At 43.9% G+C, this 19,339-nt stretch overlaps 2 protein-coding genes across 2 annotated transcripts in view; both read left to right on the forward strand.

Moving 5' to 3' along the window:
• The window catches only part of ATP6V0A2 (ATPase H+ transporting V0 subunit a2), a 41,313-nt gene extending 28,364 nt beyond the window's left edge, over positions 1-12,949 (forward strand). Inside the window, exons 14-20 of the mRNA XM_027567004.1 lie at positions 922-1,040; positions 1,707-1,917; positions 2,620-2,739; positions 4,468-4,587; positions 7,002-7,119; positions 9,143-9,314; positions 9,931-12,949. Of these exons, the coding sequence (XP_027422805.1) occupies positions 922-1,040; positions 1,707-1,917; positions 2,620-2,739; positions 4,468-4,587; positions 7,002-7,119; positions 9,143-9,314; positions 9,931-10,030 (960 nt within the window). The 3' untranslated portion in view covers positions 10,031-12,949. The remainder of the gene's footprint in view (positions 1-921; positions 1,041-1,706; positions 1,918-2,619; positions 2,740-4,467; positions 4,588-7,001; positions 7,120-9,142; positions 9,315-9,930) is intronic.
• A 585-nt stretch (positions 12,950-13,534) lies between these two features.
• Positions 13,535-19,339, forward strand: part of DNAH10 (dynein axonemal heavy chain 10) — a 156,587-nt gene continuing 150,782 nt past the window's right edge. Inside the window, exons 1-2 of the mRNA XM_027567005.1 lie at positions 13,535-13,918; positions 18,805-18,891. Coding sequence (XP_027422806.1) covers positions 13,705-13,918; positions 18,805-18,891 — 301 coding nt within the window. The 5' untranslated portion in view covers positions 13,535-13,704. The remainder of the gene's footprint in view (positions 13,919-18,804; positions 18,892-19,339) is intronic.

Here is a 19,339-nt window from a genome sequence, read left to right on the forward strand (position 1 = left end):
GGGTATTCCGAGTCAGGCTGGTGTGCAGATGAAGCTGACAGTCCATTTGAGAAGCAGGATCAGTGCCTGAGTACAAGTCCACGGAGAGCTGGGTTACAGTCTGTCCTACTCCCTGACCCCCTTGATTCTAGTAAAAAGTGCCACGAAACGTGCTGCTGCTTCCTTTTCTTCTTTGTGCATGTTAATTATTTTTTTATCTTTTGTTTTAGAAAGAAATAGTGTGCAATTCTAGAATGGGAAAGGGAGCTTAAGCTTATCATGGTGCTTATTGAGGTGGTTGTTTGAAAGGGGAAAAGTGTGGGGAGAAGGAAAGAGAGGCACTGGCTCTGGGGCTGGGGCTGTCCCACCTGCCCGCCCCGCCATGGGGCTCGGCAGGCGGCTGCTTCTGAGGCCCAGGCAGCGTCTCTCTAGACTCAGGGTTCTTCTCGAGGAATCTCAGCCTTAAGAGAAGAGCTTAGAAACTACCTCAAGGGACTTCCTTGGTGGTCCAGTGTCTCAGACTCTGCCATCCTGATGCAGGGGACCTGGGTTCAGTCCCTGACCCGGGAACTAGATCTCGCCTGCCACAGCTGAGTTCACAGCCGCGAGTACAGAGCCTGCATGCTGCAGCTAGAACTGGGCGCAGCCAAGTGAATAAAGCCGCGTCAGAATCGGTTTGGAGGGAGGTGATACAGTAATGAAAAAACCCACTGACAGGAGTCTATCATCCCCTTATCTGAGCTCTCCAAGGGATGCTCTCTCCTAATTGTTTATTCTTGTCTCTAAACATAATGTACATAATTGAATATTGTTGCCTCAAGTCTTAATATGATAGGAAACTTGAAAAAGCTTGACCACGGTTGCCTTAGGGAATAGCACTTGCATTCTAAGGCAGTTGAAGGAAGTTAAGTTTTCTTTTTTGCTGTTTCGTTTTGTCTTTAGATTTGGAACTTAGCCACCAATCGTCTCACTTTTCTAAACTCTTTCAAAATGAAGATGTCTGTGATTTTAGGGATTACTCACATGACTTTTGGAGTCATTCTGGGAATATTTAACCACTTGTAAGTACAGATTTTTTTTTAAACCAATATTTATAAGCCACGTTTTTGGTACTAATATTTCTTAAACTTTGCTTGTTGATAGATTGCCTAGATCTTAAAGGCAGCCAGTATGGGGGTATGTTGTATTCATATGATCCTGTTTTGATGATCAGTTTTTTGGCAGCTTCTTTGATTCAGCAAATATTTGTTGAGCATATAGACTGTGCCTGGCACTGTTAGGGGTTGAACAGTGAGATCAGAAAAAAGTTTTCACCCTCATGGAGTTTATGTTCAAGTGAGGGAGACATGCAGCATGTTCATTCACATTTATTTCCAGAGGTGATTTTTGTCATATTCTTTTTGGTTTTATAAATCAAAAACTTTTGGTTTGTTTCTTACAGCTGGTATATTAGAAGTAAGAGATGATGTCTTTTTTCTTCTAATTGAATCTGAAAGGGAAAGACTAGTCTTCTCTCCTGTCCTCACATCTTTTTGTGATTATATCTGGGTCATAACACAGATGATGTGATTCTGAGATGGGCTTTGTCATGGAGAATTTAAGATTTAATTTACTCTTTACTTTTTATCTTAGTACAGCTGCCTGCTGCCGCTAAGACCTGGCGCAACCAAATAAATAAATGTTAAAACATTTGTTCATGGGTTAATCAATTCTGTTTTTTGCCCTAGGCATTTCAGGAAGAAGTTCAATATTTGTCTGGTTTCCATACCAGAACTGCTCTTCATGCTCTGCATCTTTGGATACCTTATATTTATGATCATCTATAAGTGGCTGGTTTATTCAGCTGAAACCTCCAGAACTGCTCCTAGCATTCTGATTGAATTTATTAGCATGTTTTTGTTCCTGGCTAGTGACACAGGTGGTCTTTACCCAGGGCAGGTAAACAATATTTTTTTTTTTCTTCCCCCATTCTTAGGAACTCAAGGGAAGTCCTCATGAGAACCTTTTTGTTTCGATCAGTAGAATGATTAAAGGTGATTCCCATGGCCTCCCAGACACTGAGCGGCTTTCTGTTTCTCTCTTATCACAGGGGTGTGTCATTCTGCCATGAGTGCTGTCTCCGGGGCTCTGGTCAGACTGTAATCCAAACTTGCTGCCACTCCTTAGCTGTCAAAAGTGGTGGGGAAAGAATGTGTTAGGGAGGGTTCCCGAGTACTGCTCATCCATCTGTCTTTCCAGTTTTTTCTTTTCTTTTTCCAGTTTTTTTCTTTTTGAATACTTTGATTGATTTATTTATATTTAAATAATACCACTGAGCCACCAGGGGAAGCCCCTCCAGTTTCTTTAAAATCAGTTTCTGATTCAGCCAGGCTTTCAGAGAACTGGCAGTTGGACTATGGCACATGGTTCTCTCCAGAAATGACTTTTCTATATAGATGCACATTTGTGTGATGCCACCCATATCAGCTATGAGTTTAAGAAACAAAAGGTAGAGACCCTCTGACAAATATAATGTAGCTTGCATTTACTTTACGTTCTTGCTGATAGACATTCTACTTGGTTGTCACTGGTTTCAGCGTCCCAGTGACACTTGGTAGGTCTTTGCGTGTTAACCGGCTTCCTCCCCGTCTGCACCAACAGGAGCATGTCCAGAGGCTGCTGCTGCTCATCACCGTGTTGTCAGTCCCCGTGCTTTTCTTGGGAAAACCACTCTTTCTGCTGTGGCTGCACAGGGGGCGCAGTTGTTTTGGGGTTGGCAGGGTAAGTGTGAGCTCGGATGCACGTTCGTTGATGGTGAGCAAAGTCTGTTTTTAGCTGTGAAAAGTTTTGTAAGGAAAACACCTTCCGGGAATTCCAGTGGCTAAGACTCCACGCTTCCTCTGCGGCGGGCATTGGTTCAATCCCCAGTCAGGGAACTAAGGTCCTGCTTGCTGTGCAGTGCAGCCAAAGAAATAAATAGATTTGGAAAAAAACAAAACACCTTCCATGGGATCCAGGCTTTGATTTAAAAGCTAAAGCTTCCCTCACTGAGCACTCTGGTGTTGGCTGTTCTGCAAACGTGTGGTGCCAGGAACCTGCAATCTGCGCGTGGGAAACTGGTCCCCCTTTAATGAACCCCAAACCTAGCAGGAGCTTGCACTAAAATCTTTCAGTGATGCTGGTCATAACTAAAGTGTTTTTCTTCCTTATTCTTGCCTCTTCATTTTTTAAGGTGCTTTTTTAAGTAACATAATTAAAGGAAATTTGGAAAATACAGAAAATAGTGCCTTGAAGTTTTCCTATACAGTTATAAACAGTGTTAACCATTTGTTGAGTTTCTTTTCAGACTGTTTTCTTGTTTGTCTATATTTCTTTTTTTAAAAAATTCTGGGGCTGGGGTGGGGGAAATATTGTGGTAAAATACACGTGGTGTAAATTTTCCATCGTAACCATTTCAGGCGCACAGTTCAGTGTGCACCCCAAGTACACACTGGCATTAAGTATTTCACACTGTGCATCCGCCTCCCACCCATCTCCAGAACTCTTCCATCTTCCTAAACTGAGACTTCATATCCATGAACACTAATTCCCCATTTCCTCTCCCCAGCCCTTGGCAACTACCCTTCTACTTTATGTGTGTATGAATTTGACTGCTTTAGGTATCTCATACAAGTGGATTCAGGTAATATTCTCCTTTTATTTTAGCATAATGTCCTCAAGATTGATCCATGTTGTAACCTGTGTCTGAATTTCCTTCCTGGGAATTCCCTGGCGGTCCAGTGGTTGGGACTCTGTGCTCACTGCTGAGACTTGCCTGGGTACAATTCCTGGATGAGGAACTAAGATCCCACAAGCTATGTGGTGCCAAAAAATAAAAAAGGAAGAGAAAGAATTTCCTTCCTTTTTTCCCCCCCACTTTTTGACTCCATAGTATGTGGGATCTTTGTTCCCTGACCAGGGATTGAACCTGTACCCCTTGCATTGGCAGATGGAGTCTTAACCACCAGACCACCACAGAGGACCCTTCCTTTTTAAGGCTGAATAATATTCCATCATGTGACTACATTTTGCTTCTCGGTTCATCCATGAATGGGCACTTGAGTTACTTTCACCTTTTAGCTGTTGTGAACAGTGCTGCTCTGAATGTGGGCATATAAATATCTATTGGAGTCTTTAGCTTTCGGTTCTTTTGGGTATATGCTAGAAATGATCGTTCTTTATTTAATGCTTTGGGGAGCCACTGAACTGTTCCACAGTGGCTGCACCATTTTATGTTCCCGTCAGCAATGCACAGGAGTTCCTCCACACCATAATCAATGCTTACTTATGCTCTTGTTTTTTTTTTACAACAGCCATCCTAGTGGGTATAATATGCTCGTTTTCTTTTAAAGGGCTTTTTATTCCTGAAGAGCTGAATCTTTAACAGAGTCGAAGGGGTTCTAACTTTGATGTTGTCACAACCTTGCAATTTTAAAGGCACTGACTCTGTTTTCTTTGGGTTGTTTTTAGAGTGGCTACACACTTGTAAGGAAAGATAGCGAGGAAGAAGTTTCTTTACTGGGAGGCCAAGACATAGAAGAGGGGAACAACCAAATGGAAGATGGATGTAGAGAAGTGACGTGTGAAGAGGTAACCTTTTCAGTTACTGTTGTTGATGTGAGGAGCCAGGCTTGCACAGAGATGATCGTCACAACGAGAGTGATAACAATCACTTTTTTTTTTTTTAATTTTTACTAGTCTAATTGACTTACCATCGTTAATTTCAGGTGTATGGCAAAGTGAATCAGTTATACATACACATACCAGTTCGGTTCAGTCGCTCAGTTTTGTCTGACTCTTTGCGACCACATGGACTGCAGGACGCCAGGCTTCCCTGTCCATCACCAACTCCCAGAGTTGCTCAAACTCGTGTCCATCGAGTCAGTGATGCCATCCAACCTCTCGTCCTCTGCTGTCCCCTTATCCTACCTTCAAGCTTTCCTAGCATCAGGGTGTTTTCCATTGAGTCAGCTCTTTGCATCAGGTGGCCAAAATATTGGAGCTTCAGCTTCAGCATCAGTCTTTCCAATGAATATTCAGGACTGATTTCCTTTAGGATTGACTGGTTTGATCTCCTTGCAGTCCAAGGACTCTCAAGAGTCTTCTCAAACACCACAGTTCAAAAGCATTAATTCTTTGGTGCTCAGCTTCCTTTATATGTATCCATTTAGATTCTTTTCCCGTATAGGTCATCACAGAGTACTGAGTAGAGTTCCCTGTGGTATACAGGAGGTCCTTATTAGTTGTCTGTTTTGTATATAGTAGTGTGTATATGTCAATCCCAATATCCCAGTTTATCCCTTCCCTCACTGTCCCTTGGTAACCATACATTTATTTCCTCTATCTGTGACTCTGTTTCTATTCATTGATAGTAATCATCTTAAACATCAAAACCCAAAGCAAAACAACCGTTCCTCAAAGCTTTCCAAATACTATTCTCTTCATAGAATTGTCATCATAAGGATTTGGGGTTAACATTTTGTGGTTCTCAGTCTTACAATGGGATTTATAGTGTTAACATCACAAGTTGTGATATTAAATGACTTAAGGTGCTGTGAACATTACTTTCAGAAGATTCTCATCTCCATGAGAACTTCTCCATAGTTGTAAGAAAGAGACCCTGTTCACACTGGCTTCAGGGGGATACTGCTGGCGCAGGTCAGGATGTGGGGACAGTGGGCCTCAGGCTGGTGAGGCTCTGGATTCCAATCCCAGCAAGTCTGGCTTGGGTTTTCTTCTTAAGTTTGCTTCACATTCTGAAGCCAGTTGGCCCCACGATATGGGAACTGTAGCCACAACGTGCACTGGGCTCATTTTCTTCAGTCTTTCAATCAGAGAAAACCACTCTTAGCATGAGGAAGAATCCTAAGGAAGTGCTGTGATCGGCCTGGCTGGCGTCACTCGCCATCCCCAAACCAGTGACTCCTGTAGTTGTCTGCACGGGCTGCCACAACCACACTCGGGGGCTTGAACTGAAGAAATTTCTTTCTCACGGTTTTGGAGGCCAGATGTCCAAGGTCAAGGTGTTGGCAGGGTCAGTTTCTCCTGGGGCTTCTCTCTGTGGCTGTGTCCCCACATGGCCTTACTGCTGTGCATGCATCTCCTGTTGTCTCTTCTTATAAAGACATCAGTCCTACTGGATCAGGCCCCAACCTTATGACCTCATTTAACCCTAATTACCTCCTTAAAGGCCCCATCTCCAAACATACTCATACTGAGGATTAGGGCTTCAACGTACGACTTTAGGAGGGGGCACATTTTAGCTAATAATGACTGGCTATGGATCCAGGGTGAGATGGGAGAAGAAGCGTTCCCTCCCAAGGAAGGGAAGCCCAGTCCTGGCGGACAAAACCAGCATGTCTGCTGCTCTCGTCTACTTTATTTTCTTGGAAACTTTTTTGGTTGTTCAATGAGGACTAAACAAGATTTCTTACAGTCAGCCTTTTGTAATTATTAAGTAATTTAGTGCTTTAATTTGAGACAGTTAATAATTAACTTTCTAAGGTCATAAAAAAACAAAAAGCAGACCTGGAAGAATGTGAGAGGCGTCTTCCCCAGTGTTCTACAGTCTTTTCACTGTTAGGGACTCTTTTTCTAGTTTCTCGTTCTCAGACTCGTATTAAGATGCTCTTATCCATTAAACACATGTACATTCACAGTCTTCTCCTCTTGTAGTTGGTGGATGTCTGGTTTTTCATGGTACGTTTTATAATTACTAAGAGTAGCTCAAGAACCTCATTGGGCTGTCTGAGGGCCATGGTGGTTGTGAGTCCGGAGTTCTGGTCCAGTGCCTCCAGCTCACCTGTGGGGTCAATCCTGGGGACGGGAGTGGGAGCTCCGTAGATCGAAAGCTGGGTAGCGGCAGAGCTGTGAGCAGAACTGGGATCTCGTGGCTCCGTGCCCCTCACGCTCTAGCACGTCCTCAGCAGCGTTCCAGAAGCCAGGCCTGTCACCGTCGTGCATGTCGTGTACAGAATCTAACCAGGTTGTGTCATCTCTCGTAGTTTGATTTTGGAGAAATATTAATGACCCAAATAATTCATTCCATCGAGTACTGTCTGGGATGCATCTCTAACACTGCTTCGTACCTGAGGCTCTGGGCACTCAGTTTGGCTCACGCACGTAAGTTTCTGGTTTGACCTGCAGTTCCCAAACTCTGGGCCAAGACACCCTTCAGCACCTCAGTTAACTCATGCGGGCACTGTGGGACACTAAAAATTTTGATGGAAAGGGCCCTGTCTATGATAGAATGGGGACTGTTAGGTTGTTTGGACTTGACTACTTACTGCCCTGGTCTCCTGGGTATTTCTTTTGACTTCAGGGTGCTGTGAAAAAAATCACTGGGACACAAGTTGTTTTCAGGACCGAGAAGGCTTAGGAACCTCTGGCATAAGCATTTTACTCCCTCTGTTCTGACCATTATTATTTTTGTTTTTACTGTTATTTTAATTCAGCCCTGCCTCACCAAGTGTGATGGTCTAGTTATGTCAAGCAAGTCCTGAGACAATGCTGATGAATAGTTTTGATTACAGATAGTCCTCCTTTTGCATGCTCTGGTGATGCATGGATTTCAGTTACCTCCATTTACTTAAGTCTCTCCAGCTGCCCCAAAACACGGTTGAAATTTCAGTTTCTACAATAAAATCTGAGTATATGGGTACAAAGCGCAGGCTTCACTGCTGGCCTTTTAGCCTACAAGTCACTATGTAAATAATACACAGCACATCATGACCAGAGACCAGCGACATCACTTCTTCAGAGCCTGTTGTGGTTGGTCCCTGTGCTTTTTCATTTCCTCATGCATTTATAAACAAGAATAAGAGAGTGTTTTCATGTTCTGATAATTTGGAAAGGTCCCAGAGCAACTGTCATTTTCCCCGTTGGTCCCTGAACCTGCTTCTCAGTTCGTGCCCAGACAGCAAAGTGCATGGTGGGCTTGCCTCCTTGTAGGCCAGTGGTAAACTTACCTGGCATTTAAAAGTGGATCCGTGAACTGAGGGAATTGGCCAACAAAGATGAAAAAATGCACCAAAGAAACAAACGGTGATATGTTGGAAGTGAAACGCAAACGGAATGTAACAGGAGTTTAGGAGAAAGAACTGACGTGGGGGTGTGACACTGCTGCTGTTCGAGAGGTGAAATTTGCAGCCAGAGGAACTTAGTAATGTACGGAAGATGCTGGTGTCCCAGAAGTGATGCTGCCGAAGCTCCAGGAGGTAGTTCAGGACTTGGAAGGCGCAAAGGACACTGTAGAAGCTGATTCCAACTTGGAAAAGAGTAGGACAGCTTGCTAGGTATTAGGGAGAAGGCTTGCTCTGTGTCCAGGTGCCTGGCTCTCCCAGGTCACATGAGAAGAAGGCTGTTCAAATCACCCTTGATAAGTTCTTACCAAACCCACCAAACAATTTAATACTCAGTATTTCTAATGTTTAAAAGATAGATTTGCTCTTTTTTTCATTTCCTTGTGCATTTATAACCAAGAATAAGAGAGTGTTTTAATGTTTTGACAGTCATTTTGAAAGGTCCTGGAACAACTGTCATTTTCTCCATTGACCATTAAGGATGCTTTCGCTGGTCACTGTTCTGCCCCTGCTCTGTTGTGCAAAGACTATCTGTACTTTTGAAAATCACCAGGTGATAGAGGTGTTCTTTTGCTGGTTGGCACACTGATATTTTTATAAGCATAGCCGCAAGTTGAGACTTTTCTGGTTGGAGGGGGCGCTGTGGTCCACCATCTTCTATTGCAGAGGAGGAGACTAAGGCCCAGTGAGGTTCGGTGCTGGCGCTGGATCACCTGCCTGACCAGTTAGTGGCCGAGTCAGGACTGATGCCCAGCTTCCCACTGCCTGATCCAGGGCTGTACTGGGACCGAGCCAACCAGACCCCCATCTGGATCAAGATCTCTCCTTGGCAGGCAGGCAGACCTCTGATTTCTCTGGAATGTCAAGTCATCCTCCACATTTGAGATGATCAGGTTGCTCACGTAACTTTTATGTGAAGAGCAGATTATATCTTTTATGGGTGTATATTTATTTTAGAGATAACAATTCAAAATTTCTCAGAAGGAAACTCAGTCTAGCTGGCTAATGGAAGTGACTCACTGAAGGTCAACAGAGGTTAACTCTGCAAAATGCTTCCCACGCAGAGTTGTCTGAGGTCCTGTGGGCCATGCTGATGCACGTCGGCCTCCGGGTAGACACAGCCTACGGGGTCTTGGTGCTGCTCCCAGTGATCGCTTTCTTTGCAGTATTGACGATTTTCATCCTTTTGATCATGGAAGGGCTTTCTGCATTTCTTCACGCCATCCGCCTCCACTGGTGAGCTTGGAATTGAGCTTCAGAACTGATATTTAAGACAGTAACCGCCCCCCCCCCCCCCAATATATATACACGTAGAACATTTCCGGTAATATGTATGTGTACCTACATTATTTAGGCTAGTTCTTTCCTTGCCAGTACTGAGATCTGTATTCTGATCCCCTGAGTTAAAATTCTATTTTGTTTCTGAGGTATTGTCCCTGACATGTAAAAAGCAAGTTTATATTTGGTGAATAATTATGTGTATTTAATATTTTCAACTCCCTTTGGGTCTGACAGGTTACTTTATCTCATTGTAAGCCATATTTCTTAATGTTTTACAATATATATCAGATTGTGTGTCCAGTTACGAGGAGAGAGAGGTTCCTAATTCTCGTGTGAATGTCCATAGAGTGGCAGGTAACATGAGGTGTCAGCATTTCTTTCATGGGAAAGCCAACAAAGGGTCAGTGTGTGTGTGTGTTTTATCTCAGTGAAAGTATTTGTGCCAAGAGCATGTATGGAATGAAGCACGTTTGGAAATACAGGAACTTTTTTTTAACTTAGTAAATGTTGTTTTAAGAAATGTAGGAAATGTTATTCAGAATCTTTCGTTAATACTTTTTTTTTTTTTTAGGGTAGAATTTCAGAACAAATTCTACGTTGGTGCAGGCACCAAATTTGTTCCTTTTTCATTCAGATTACTTTCTTCGAAGTTCAGTGATGACCTGGCGTGATCATATTGAAGTATCCAACAAGCTTTCAGATTTATGGAGAATTATCATGTTGTAGAATTCCTTATGTTAAATTGATAGGAAAAATTCCAACTTCATTAATTGCCTTATGAGACAGCCAAATCTGTAAGATATACCTCTTCCTCATATGTTAAGTATTTTGTAAACTTTCTCAATTTCAGATATATAAATTTCTTTCCATTTTTATGATGAGCAAATGTAAGTTCATGCAAAAGTTATGGTTGTTTTTAAAAATACAGGCGTGGGAGAGAGAAGCCAATTTTGAATGGTGAATTGAACATAGTCTTAGATATTTGATTCCTTTTCATTTTATTAAAAAAAAAAAATCCAGAGTTATTCTGTCACCTGAAGTTGTCAGATAATATTTTCCAACAGCTGAAGCTAAGTAGTTTTAAAAAATTTAATGATGGATAATCAGAAGATTCACATTTATTATATTTTGCTTAATTAAAAGTATGCAAACTTTTTCATTGTATGCGATCTAGAATTACAAGTAGAATTATTTGTACAGTTTTGTCTTGTTTTAATAATTGGAGAAAATGGGATAAAATAACATGCAACACAATGGTTATCCCACTTGTATATTTTTTTAAAGACTTTTATCCTGTTATTCTTACATAAAACCAATTATGATAATTGTATATTTGAGAAGATAAACTGTGTACTGAGCCTTAAAATCCAGTGTGACTTTAGAAGACATAATATGGATATGATTTGAATTTAGTTGGCTGATGTTCCTGAACCAAAAAGGGTTTATACTGAGTGAAGAAGGAAAGGTAAAAAGTAGTATTTTGTATATTTTTATAATAAAATATAAATTAAGATATTTTACCATGAAGAGGTTGCACCTGTCCTTGAGAACAGTATAATTATGATGTTCCACTTTCAGACTAATTCTAAATAAATGTCTGATAAAGGCACTTAGAGTTAAACTTTTTAAAACTACTAAGATCAGTTGAAAACCAATTCTTACTAAGCCATTGTGTATAATCTTCAGTTTAAATTCATCTTTTCACTTGACATTTGAGTCAGTCCAGTTGAACATTTTGATCTGTCCTGTATTTTTATGTTATGTTCATTTTTCATATTTTACTGTAACGGGTTTTAGATATTTATTTTCAAAAAGAAACCTGCGGTGTTTTCCCTTTCTTAACATTTTGAGTAATTCACATGAAGAGACCTGCTTATCTCCTTCACCCTCACTGCTAGGAGAGAGTTTGGGACTTTCATTACAAGCTAAGATCATGGTGGCCCTGAATTTAAGTGTTATCTCTTCAGGTGATTTCAAGGCCTGTTTGCTGAGGGGCATGAACCGAACATCATGACGTAACTGTGACTCTAACATTAAACCTTTTTAATTGTAGTCAAGATGCCATGCTACTCCTCCATGAGATGTTGTCCCTTATCTTAAAATATCAAACAAAATGATGCTGATAAAACTTAAAAATGATTCTTCTCTCAATGTTAAGTTTCCCCAGAAAGATATAAGGTTGGATACTTCTGGTGGATGAATACAAAATGTGGTTAATGCCTTGCAGGCTCAGACTTGTCCCTCACAGGTTCTTATTTTTATTATTTTACTCCAGGGGTTTATTGTAATAAGATAACTAATTCGTTTTTAGGAAACCAACAATTTCAGGGCACTGTTAACTGACTAGTAAACAGGAAACCTACAGGATCTGCCAGAATTCTTTTCCACCCCCCACTGGCAGTTGTCAGGGGGACCCCTTTACCTTTATCAGGGCATAGAACAGAGTGAAGAGTCACTTTTCGGTTGAAACCTATGTAGTAGTTCTGTAGAATGTAATGGTATTATTAAACACAAATTGTTAGTTCTAATTTTTGTGAAAGAACTCTCAAGAATTAAGAGTTTGATGACATCTTGTAGGCTTCAGGGTACATTTTCTTTCTTTATATAGTTACTGGTTCTATCATGTTACTAGAGCTGTTGCTCTTTTGTTTGCAAGTGATTTGGTAGAAGTATTATGTATACGGTTGTTAAGATGTAACTTCGTTCCTGTGATAGCAAACTTCCAGAGGAAAAACAGTCAATTGTCTGGATGATGCCAAGTATCTGTTTATTTCGCTAACTCGAAATGTCACTACTGCCACATTCTCCACTTTCCATTCAGCTGTTCATTGTGAAATAAAAATCCAAGGGATTTCTTCAGTAAAATAGAGGTTGATTTTGCCCTGCAAGGATGAAGAGGGTCCTTGCAGTGGTGTGATTGTGCTGAATCAAGAAGTGCAAAGAGGGTTTGTTGGAGGTCATGCTGAGCCTTGGACTGGCCATTCATCATGAGTAAGACTTTGAGGGGACTCACCTTTCACTGAAAACTCCTCAGTCCTCATTTATGGAATGAGTATTTTATAACAACACTCTGATCTCAGTTTTCATTCTGCAGTAGTTTAATAAGGCATAGATTGTGTATAGCATTAAGTAACTTTTATGTCTACGAATTAAAAATTCAGACACTTTAGGGCCTAATTCATTTTGGACAAGAAATAACAACATCAGCTGTTCCTCAGCCTGCATTTACAAACAACCTTATTAAATTTAAAGCCAGGTTTGCTTGCATGCCATCTGGTGTATCTTCAGCAGGAAATCTTAGTTCAAGATGATGAAAATAAGACAGTTTGGAGTGAAAATTTTTCAACACCCAGGCTGAACTTTGGTTTAGAATTTTAATACTTAGAACATTCCACTTGTTCCTTGATGGGAAAATCCAGTAAGAAGGCTGGATTCAGCCCGATTCTGAATCTAGGGGCTCAATTCTGTGAGGGGAAAGGACTGAACAAGTTATAAGATCCACAAATGCATGAAAGGACACATTTGCATCTTCCTGTCAGTATTCAGCTTCCCTTTACTAATGAAAAATAAATGTATCTATTTTTGAGACAGCGGGTGTTTTGTTTTATTATGCTTTGGCTTGGCTACAAAGCCTTTGATCCTGTAGCCAGTTTCCCTTCTTGGGGCTCCCGGCTCCCTGACCCTGGTACAACCAGAAGGAACTTGCCCCTTCTTGGAAATCTTCGCTATATATTTGCTCTTCTGACGCCCTTTGATCCCTAGCGACCGAGGGCTCAGACTGAAGTCCTTTTGCCTTGCGTCCAATTTTGCCTATACCACCTCCGAGATGCCTAGGCCATCTCTGTCACCTGTTTTGCCCGTTTTCTTGGCAGTGCGGGCGGGATGTTCCAGGACAGGCTGGCGGTGGAAAAGCAGGAGGCCTTGCACATCCAGCACCTACAAGGCTCCTGGCTCACTTCCAGGCCTGCAGACCCTCCGCGGCTGAGACTGGCCCTCGCCGAAGTCTTTCAATCTCCTTGCATGCCGCCGCCCTGCTCACCTCGGTCCTCCCAGAAGGAAGGGGGCGCCCATCTGGGAGAAGAGCCCCGACCACCCTCCACGCGCAGGCTGGGGCGCCCCGGCCCTCCCCCAGGGGCTCAGCGCCACCTTTCCGAGTCTCGGTTCGCGCCTCTGTGAGCTCTGGGCTCCGGTACTGGCGCACGTAGGGACTGGGGCCCCGGGCTGTGTTCCCCCGCGCCAGCGGCGGCCGTTGCCGGGGCGCCCGTTGCTAGGGGCGCCGTTGCCACGGACGCCCGCCCGGCACTCAGCTCACTGAGCGCGGAGCTGTGGTCAGTCCTGCCGCGCCATGGATGACCTGCGAGTGCTGTGGATGCGCGACCGTGTGTACAACGCCTTCGGCATCACAGACCCTCAGCTCTTCGAGGAGCTGCTAAACCACAACGACGGCAAGGCCGAGGAGCTCATCCTACACTTCCTGAACCAGACCAGCGACGAGGAGGGCGCCTCGACTCTTTTCTTCTACCGCAAGGTGGTGCCCGAGGAGGTGGAGGTGGAGATCGGTGAGCCCCTCGGCCGCCTTCCCGCCGTGCCCTCTTCGGCCCTGTTCGTTCCCATCACTCCGGCCAGGAAGGCAGATCCCCGGCCACCCGCCACTTTTGGCCTCCCGGGCAGTCCGCAAATGCTCATTGCCGCCCACCCTGTCCAGGCACAGTCCAGGCACTTAGGTGAACCGGACAAGCCCGCTTAGATAAGTAATCACAGCAAACACTTATCACTGCATCAGTACCAGGTACAGTTCCTAACACATAGGCGTGCGTGCTAAGTCGCTTCAGTTGTGCCCAGACTCTCTGCGACCCCATGAACTGTAGCCCGCCAGACTGCTCTGTCCATGGGATTCTCCAGGCAGGAATACCGGAGTGGGTTGCCAGTGCCCTTCTCCAGGAGATCTTCCCGACCCAGGGAATGCACCCGCGTCTCTTGTGTCTCCTGCATTGATTGGCAGGAGCGTTTTTTACCACTAGGGCCACCTGGGAAGTACCCAGTTCAGTCCCTCAGTCGTGTCCGACTCTTTGCGACCCCATGGACTGCAGAACGCCAGGCCTCCCTGTCCGTCACCAACTCCCTGGAGTCTACTCAAGCTCATGGCCAGTGGGTGTATTATCCCATTTTACAGATGGGCTAGCCATGGCACATAGAAGGTCAACGAACTCATCCCCACAGGTCACATAATATTCATAAAAATATGAATCACTGTCCAATGGCATGCAGTAGATGGATGGAGAAGTGGCCCAGGGGCTGAGAGGGACACGTCAGGCTCACTCTGCCAGATGATGACAAGGTCCACCTTGGTGGAGAAGAGCACCCCTTCCTATCTTCCTAGACTCCCCCCCGGCACTTGTAACATCAAAACAAGGTGTTAAAACATTACAGCAGATGTAAACGTTTATGTTGAACAATTGAGCATTTCAAATAAAGATAGTAACAGTGACTGATGCCCAGAACTCCATGGAGGAGGCTGTTCCAGCCCTGGGACATGGAGAGGGCTTAGGGGTGGGGACAGGGGGAGACAAGACAGAGGGCAGGGGACACTTAGAGAGGTGCTTGTTGGGGAAGGAGACTGAGAAACACGCAGGTTCTCTCCCAGCAGGAGTATCGGCATCAGTGCAGTTGTCATGGACTGGGTTTGTATGATGTGTCTCATTAACCAAGGGGTTCCCTGGTGGCTCAGTGGTAAAGAATCTGTCTGCAAAGCAGGAGCCTCAAGAGATGCAGGTTTGATCCCTGGGTTGGGAAGATCCTCTGGAGAAGGAAATGGCAGCCCACCCTGGTATTCTTGCCTGGAGAATCCCATGGACACAGGAGCCTGGTGGGCTACCGTCCATGGAGTCACAAAGAGTTGGACACAACTGAAGCGACTTAGCAGCACACACACGTCTCATTAACATCAATGTGCTAGTGTCACATCTTCAGGAGACTTTCTGGATCCCCTGCAGGGCCTTCCACTGGGTGGGAAGGCAGAGTCACACAGCACTTTTTATTTTCTTGAAGAGTAGTAGTCACATTCATATATTTTAAGTATACCCTCTTCACACAAAATAACACACATCCTCACTAGAAAAACCCAAGCCCACAAATAAACAGTAATAATGAATTGTAAATGATGCCCAGAGAGAGAGTCTCATAACATTTGGAATCCAACTTATTATCCGCCCCCTTCTTCCCTGGCAGACCTTTGGATCTGGATGTTTCATTATAATAGGACCTCAAATTTAGACTTTTTCATTATCACCAAGTCAAATTATGGATACAAAGATAAATGAACAGGATTGACTATTTCACATGTACCACAAAGTTCAGTAACTTTGATTTTATGTAGTTAAAAATATATATATAAGCATAAATTTTAAGTATTCTATATATATCCTTAAAAATACGTGTGTGTGTGTGTATATATATATATATATATATATATATATGTGTATATATATATATATATCCTAAGACCCTAAGAAATGGATGTGACTTATGCAACGTGGACTTCTTGTGACCTCTGAGGGCTTCTGTTCATAGTTTGATGACTGTCTGTTGTGCTGTATATACTCACACATGTTTAGCCCATTGCCTCCTGGCAGGATGTCCCTCTTCTATGCAGAAGCAGATTTTACTCTCTTCAGAGGGTTCGCCTGCTTACTTCCTGCAAAGGGTGCTCAGAAATCCCCCAAGAGCTATGTCTGTTTCTGGTCTGTCTTTACAACCCCTGCCCACTTCCCCAGCATTCTTCCCCTCCTTTTCTGGATCTTCTTCTTGTCATCACATGTTGAGAATGCAAATATATTCCCTGCTGAGGATGCTGTTCCTGGAAACTCAAAGTTACTGCTCCTGGAGATACTACGATGGTATTGGATGCTGGGTCCTGGGCAGAGGTGGGGAGAGAGGACCTCTCCTCAGCTCAGGTCTCACACTGTCACTCCCCTTCTGCTCATTAAGCCTGCATGCTCACAAAGACCCTTGGACAGTTTTATTGGATCCTTTATGGCAGTGGTCCTCAACGCCTGAGCCTGTTAGGGACCAGGCTGCACAGCAGGAGGTGAGCAGAGGCGTAGTGAGTGAGTCTTCATCTGTATTTACAGCCGTTCCCCATCACTCATATTGACTGCCTGAGCTCTGCCCCCTGTCAGATCAGTGACTGCATAATAAATGTAACTTGCTTGAATCATCCCATAATCAGCCCCCTCACCACATCTGTGGGAAAAATTGTCTTCTATGAAACCAGTCCCTGGTGCTAAAAAGGTTAGGGACCACTGCTTTATGGAGTCAAAACTCTCTGCTCTTAGTTAAAAATTGTTTGGATGGAGACAAATAGATGCTGGTCATGAGGAAAGAGGGGTGTCTAGACCAGCAGCATCTAGTTCAAGATGCTGTTCTAATAGCTAAACATGTGTTGTTTCTTGAAATAACAAAATGGAATCATACTGTCCAGATCACTTAATAACTTGCTTGCATTTTTACACAGTAATTTTTAGAAATTGCAAAGTTATGCAGTAATCTAAAAGTTGCACACTATTAAGTAATGAATATTTCCAGCAAGTATTACTGGAAGATGTTCTCTTAAAAATTCACATAACGTAGAACTTTGAAACATAGAGAGTGAAAGATGAGCCCTCAGTCGCCCCTAGACCCTGCTCCCATTCCTCTGTTGTTGCTGTTTAGTTGCTTAGTCATGTCTGACTCTTTGCGACCCCATGGACTGTAGCCTGCCAGGATCCTCTGTCCATGGGATTTCCTAGGTAAGAATACTAGAGTGAAAACAAAAACAAAAAAAAGGATACTGGAGTGGGTTGCCATTTTCTTCTCCAGGGGGATCTCCCAACCCAGGGATCAGGCCCACATGTCCTGTTTGGCAGGTGGATTCTTTACCACTGAGCCACCTGGAAAGTGCATCCCACTCCTATAGGTAACCATTATTGGTGGCTTGCTGTACATCCTGCCAGGTCTTTTCTAGAATCAATTTATCTATCTATATTCAACATCATTATCATCTTTATCTTTCTATATAATGATATGTATATAATGATAAGGCTTCCTTGGTAGCTCAGCTGGTAGAGAATCCACCTGCCATGCAGGAGACCCTGGTTCAATTCCTGGGTTGTAAAGATCTGCTGGAGAAGGGATAGGCTACGCACTCCAGTTTTCTTGGGCTTCCCTAGTGGCTCAGCTGGTAAAGAATCAGCCTGCAATTCAGGAGACCTGGGTCTGATCCCTGGGTTGGGAAGATCACCTGGAGCAATGATAACATACATTGTATAGAGAGAGCTCTTAAAATCATAAATAAGGTCATACTATATATAGTATTTTGTGACTTGTCCACCCTCAAAGATACCTTGGAGAATTTTGTCCATAACTATAGATCTATGTAACTTTAGAGTTGTACCCTATTTTATTTACCTATCCCCTAACGAATGGACATTTATCCTGCCACAGTATTTTATTTTACACACAATGACACAATATGTCCTTTTGTACACTTTATTTTATGGGAGAGACTTATAAAAGTAGAACTGGAGGTGTGGTGGATGTGTGAATTTGTGGTTTGAGCAGATTCTGCCACATTGCTCTCCAGAAGGGCCCTGCCAGTCCACACCCAGCTACGGTGATGGGGTGCCTGTTTGCCAACATCCTCGCCAACACTGAGTATTATGAAAATTTTGACCAGTCCCCTAGATGAAAGGGGATTGGATGCAGGTCCTCATTCTAATGTACATTTGTGTGGTAATTAGTGGGGTTGAGCCTCTTTTTGGGTGCGTGTTGGTTACGTACATTTCTTCTGGGCTGCTTGTAACGATGTGATCATCCCATGTAACCTTCCTCTCCTGCAGAATTTGCACAGGTCTTCCTTTTGTGTCCCTTAACGTTGTCTCCAGTAACTGGGATATTTCTATGGGACTGTGTGTTGGTTTGCAAACCGCCCCCATACACGGAGGGCAAGGAGAGATCAGAGAAAGATGCAGCCACTCTCATCAGTAGGTGGTGGTCTTGGGCGTGGCTGGATGAGTTTACTGCCTGCTCACCAGCACGGAAGAGTTTGTAGAGAGGCCTTCCCGGGGTTTAGGCACCCACAGCACCTTGAGGTTCCCACCACAGCTCATCTATCCAGGTGCATCCTTGAAGTGGCTCCCAGGGTGGGCATCCCCAGGACAGGGCAGGGGCTAACAGTTCCTGATTGCCTGAGGGCAGCACTCGGGTTGAGCAGAGGTCCCTCCTCTCGGTGACCTCCTTCAACAGACCATAATAGGGTATGGGCTTCAAGAGAGTCTGTGGCCTTCAACAGACTCTTCCGAGGCCACAGTCCAACTCTCAGCACCAAGGAGAGTGGTGATTCCCCAGGGCTGACACGGTGAAACAATTACGTTTTATTTTTCTTCTTTCGCTTTATGTGGCTGTAAAGATGATGACATTCCTGGCCTGTCTGAAGAGGAAGAAGAGGAAGAAGAGACAGAGTTTCAAAAAGTGGAGTCGATAGATAGAGCATCAGGTATGGAATTGGGAGTGAGGGGAACTGGGGGGCATTCACCCGGAGGGAGGGGTCTGCTTGCCCAGACTAAAATCAGTCTCTGCTTTTTACTTATGTGAAGCTGAGACTTAGTAAGAAGTTTTATACAAGGAGAAAGTGCTGGGTGTTAATAGGTTCATTATTAGTTACCCGGGGCTGCCGTAACTAAGGACCACAGACTGGATCGCTTAGAACAACAGCACAGCCTTCTTTCCCAGTTCTGGGGGCTAAAAGTTCAAGGTCAAGGTGTGGGCAGGACTGTGCTTCCTTGACACAGGAGGACCCAGCCCCAAGTACTGGTAGAGCCTAGATTGAAATCCTGCCCCAGACCATCACGTTGCAAGCAGAGCCCAACAACCCATTTCCTCCCCATTTCTCCTGTAACTCACCTTCCCTTACAATAGCGGAAGTTAGACGCGGCACTTTACCA

Source organism: Bos indicus x Bos taurus, chromosome 17 (genome assembly GCF_003369695.1).
Source record: "Bos indicus x Bos taurus breed Angus x Brahman F1 hybrid chromosome 17, Bos_hybrid_MaternalHap_v2.0, whole genome shotgun sequence".
NCBI lineage: Eukaryota > Metazoa > Chordata > Mammalia > Artiodactyla > Bovidae > Bos > Bos indicus x Bos taurus.